Source organism: Besnoitia besnoiti, chromosome VII (assembly GCF_002563875.1).
Source record: "Besnoitia besnoiti strain Bb-Ger1 chromosome VII, whole genome shotgun sequence".
In the NCBI taxonomy this organism is placed as follows: domain Eukaryota; phylum Apicomplexa; class Conoidasida; order Eucoccidiorida; family Sarcocystidae; genus Besnoitia; species Besnoitia besnoiti.
In genome coordinates this window covers 2,403,234-2,407,626 of record NC_042362.1, presented here as the reverse complement: position 1 = coordinate 2,407,626, position 4,393 = coordinate 2,403,234, and the positions used below count along the sequence as shown (strand labels likewise).

At 56.3% G+C, this 4,393-nt stretch overlaps 1 protein-coding gene across 1 annotated transcript; it reads right to left on the bottom strand.

Moving 5' to 3' along the window:
- Window positions 1–553: 553 nt before the first annotated feature.
- On the bottom strand, window positions 554–1,276 carry BESB_079440 (putative Gliding-associated protein 45; the record flags this gene model as incomplete). The annotated part of the gene is made up of 1 exon (XM_029366306.1): window positions 554–1,276. The coding sequence occupies one exon, from the start codon at window positions 1,274–1,276 to the stop codon at window positions 554–556; it is 723 nt and encodes a 240-aa protein (XP_029217737.1).
- Window positions 1,277–4,393: the final 3,117 nt, after the last annotated feature.

Here is a 4,393-nt window from a genome sequence, read left to right as displayed (position 1 = left end):
GAGGCAGGGCGCTCTCTGTGAGCGGCTGCGGTGTAGTTCTACGGGAGTGTTTGGCTGCTCATGCGTTCTACGAGTCCTTCAGCGGACAGCACGGAAGCCGCATAAAGGGAAATGACTGTTTTCGTCTTTTCCGCGTGCGGGCAGTCAACTGTTCGCAGTAAACTTTTTAACAAACAGGCAATACCTGTATGATAATATGGTATCCCAGCCAGCGTAGATTAACCGGGTGGTGCAAAGGATGATGAACCACGTTGCTTGTGTTCCAGAAAAACCGCTCGGAAACGAACCCTTGAGCCCTTTTCCTTTTCTGCACCGACCTTCCCGCTTTACAGAACGAAGCACCCACACAGGCAGACGAGATCCCGCTTCTGCGCGTATGACATCAAGCATGTTGCTCCTTTCAAAAAAAAACGTTTGGGTTCCTCCTCTCCTCCATCCCAAACCCCCCTCTATTTCCCGTTAAACGGGCGCGCGCATCTGCACTGTCCACGAACTCACAAGTTACAGAAAGCATATGCAAAACAAAGCTAGGAGAGAAGACAAGGTACACAACTTAGTTCAGCAGCGGCGCATCCGACAAGTCGATGTTGCGACAGATTGGGCACGCGTTCTCATCGTGCTGCTCGCCTAAGTCGCATCCGCATCGCCTCGACACATACTTGGCAGTCTCATCAATGGCACCCATGTCGCACGGTGTGACACCGCTGCGCTCGGAGGCGGCGCTGCTGCCGTGTTCAGCGACCTTCTGCGGTTGCGTTGCCATCGTCGTCTCTGATCCTGCGTCTTCGGAGCTCGCGAGTTTGTCGTATTTTTCTCTGGGGGACATCTCCTGCTGCTTCAGGGCCTCCTGCATCTGGCGTTCCTGCTCGGCGGCGGCTTCCGCAGCGAGGCGTTCTTCCTCGGCTTTTCTCGAGGCCTCCTCCGCAGCCTTCTTGGCGGCTAGGCTCTCTTCTTCAGCCTTTCTGCGCTCCTCCGCTGCCCTCTCTTCCTCTTCCTTGCGTCGCTGCTCTTCAGCCGCGCGAGCAGCTTCCTCTTCAGCCCTCCGCTTCGCCTCTTCGGCTTCTCTCCTGGCTTCTTCCTCTCTCGCCTTCGCCTCCGCAGCCAGGCGCTCGGCTTCAGCCTCTCTTGCGGCCTTTTCCTCCGCCTCGCGTCGGGCCTTCTCCTCGGCCTCAGCCTTCTCCTTCGCCTCGCGTTCCTGGCGCTCCTTCTCTGCCAGCTCCTCCGCCTGCTTGCGGGTGGGCGTCTTGGCGGTGTTCTTCTTGCACGCGTTTCCCATGTTGCTCGAAAAAGATAAAAGTCTGCGGCAGCGCCTCACAGGTGGGCAAGAACAATTCGGGAAAAGCACAGAAATAGGGCAGTCACCAAAGAAAACGCGAGAACGGAAGAAGTCAAGTGGCTGTAGCCCCCGTAGTAGGGTGTGCTTCTTTCAGAAAATGCAGGAGGCGTTGCTGCACGCGCGTTCTCCTGTTGGCAGGGGATACAGCAGTTGTTTTCCACAATATCACGAGAAAGAAAAAAATGGCCGGTTTACAAAAGCGTCACACACGCGCAGATAGTTCTCGTCTCGTTGCTCTCGTGACCTTCCTAGCTCGCTTTTCGTTACAGCTTTTCTCGCGGGAGACAGCTAGCGCCGCCCTTTCACGCGAGTTTTCGCGCGCCGTGCCATTGCCAACGCCCAGGCAGGCTTCGAGGAAGTGACGGTATTGCTCAAAGAGTAGTCGGCGCGAGCCGGACAGCATATGAATGCGGGGTTGTGCACGTTTCCGGTTGGAAAATGCACGTGAGACTGGGGGGAAGACTTGCGACCGGATTTCTCTTTTGTTCGAAGGAAAAAACTCGAAAAACAAAACTCTACGGCACCTTTCGCCCAGCTTGCCACCGCGGCGCTCGCTGTCGAGCTCTGCTGCAGAGGGCGCGCCGGCGAGAGAGCGAGATCCCGCAACGATGGAGGATCGATCGCTGCGCGGTCACAGCGACGTTTCGAGGTGCACACATCCGCCGATGTGCTTGGTCAACTACAGCTAGAAGTCGCGGCCTTCGATCCGCCTGCCTGCCGCATTCGGCGGTGGCGGCAGCTTCCTTGCCCTATTCCTGGGTCTTGCCGCGTGACACAAGCAAAGTGCAAGTTAGAGGACACGGAGGAAAACGCGATTCCGCCTCTGGGGCCGGCCGCAAACGCCTCGGCGTGATGTCCTCCTGGGTCCTGCCAAATCTTGGCTCGCTAGCCTACGATGGCCTCGGATTTTCTCACCGCGTTTGCCTCTTTCCCCAGAGCGCGACGCGGGTTCTTGTGGACTAAATGTCGGCAGTGTGCCGAGCGTCGCATCTGCGAACGCGCGCGGACGACCGGTCATTCCTCCGCGGCTGATGGGAGGAAATCGGAATCATGGTTTATGCGCTCCCCACTCCACGACAGAAAACTAGTCGCCTGCTCCAGCGGAGTTCGTCCGCCTTATTCGCGATCCATTACCCCGGTCGCCTGCGTTGAGTGAGTCCACGACCTCCGGATCCTTCGGCATAATTAAGGGGCGCGCCAACTTGATGTCTTGAAAGCTCGATATCCTCGTCGTCTGTGAGGCACGTAACGCGCCGCGGTCGAGAAACCGCCTGGCGGTGGCACAGTGGCAAGTTCGGGTCTCCAGTTCAAGCGAGTCCGAGATCGAAAGGGAGGAGAAATTCCAGTTACAGTTCACGTTATTTCTCGTAGTTCTTTGCGTTGGCATCCCCGGTGTCGGGTTGTCCCTGTCCGAAGCGTCCGGCAGTGCTCCCGAATTTCAAATGGGCACTCAATAAACACGGAACAGAAATATGTCAGAACAGCCTGTGAGAGTCACTGCGGCCAAATACGATCTCTGTTCCCTCTTCCAGCCACGTAGGGTACGCCGGTCAGGCGAGGCAAGTCTCGGTAAGTCTCTTAAACGCACTCCGCAAGTCGGCTACTTTCCTTTGAGGACTGGCAGCGCGAGACCACTCCTGCCTTGAGCCGCGGCACGTCTCTCCACGCAGCCAGCCTTCTATACCTCAACCTGTATTACTAATGACACTCCTATTCAACGACGGCTAGGCAGCAGCAGCAGCAATTGCACATCTTCATACGCATCTTTCGGTCCCACTGGTTTGTTCTGAAAAGTGCCTTGCGCAGCCGATCCTGTTGCGCAGCAGCCTCAGCACAGCTGGAGGGATTTGTAGTAGCGACGATGCGGCACCGCCGACTCAGGGTGGTGAACGCAACTTGCTCACATGTCGCTGGCGTTCTCTGCTTCTGCAAGAGCCACGGGCGGCACATGTCAGTGCCGGCTGCTTTTTCGGAAGTAAGTAAGACGCCAGGTGAAAGGAGGGAACTATGACCGCGTGAGCTCTGGGAATACCTTTGAAGAAAGTCCCTCCGGCCTACGGAGAAACGAAAACGTTGCGGCCTCACCACATATCCTGACAGAACGCTTTCCGTGCCCAGCGGCAAGAGGTGGAGTGCACGCAGAGAACAACAGGCTCCGTGATCCTTTGATGCCGCTTTCGTCGGAGGGCTGTTCCATTCCTACGCAACCCCGTTCTAACGGGATTAATCCCCACCCACCCACACTTCCCTCCTCCCCCCCCCGGTAGCCCGACGTGGAGAGAAACACCTTAGCAACGTTAGAGAACATATTCGGTACCACTTGCCTACGCAAAACGCACTCTCCATTTCTTTCATTCACCAACGCTCTCGACGTTCTACGGCTACTTTCACCGTCCCGCTTCCCCGCCGTCGTGTGTAGTCCATTGGGGGGGTGATGCAGCAAGGCCATCACCTGGTGTGCAGACACCTATTTTGAGTGGTGAATCAGAACTTGCGGGGTTTATCACTGCGGGAAAGCGGGGCCGAGAAAGTGACCGTCGAGCCGCGAGACGGTTGGTGAATGGGGGAAATGGAGCATACAACTGTAAGCAGAAAAGTAGAACCTAGTATGTTTCCTAGCTCTGTTCCACGCTCATGTTTTTTCTAGCCATCGAGGCTCGCACTCGGGCTCACGACGAGAGTGACGCCCCTGTGCGGAACGCCGTGCCTCTATGCAGGCGAAAGCCAGTCAGGCACACTGACCATCACGTGTCGACACCACAGTTTTCCACCAAGCCTCACGGCAGAGAGTTCCTGTTCTATATGGCGTTTCCAGATGTTCATAGTATTTCTGAATATTGCCAAATGCTACACTCGGCTACCGGGGTCACTGAACGTGCATTCGTAGATGCAGGGGCGTTTTCCAACACACTTTCTACAGCGTGCGGAGCCGCGTATTTTGTGGTCAACGTGAGAGCTACATGGGTTTCGCGACATTTGTAAGTACTGGCTACGGGCGGCTGACCCTATTGTGTTGTACCCTGTGAGTTTCTCGCGATACTCTGCTACACTTTCGAA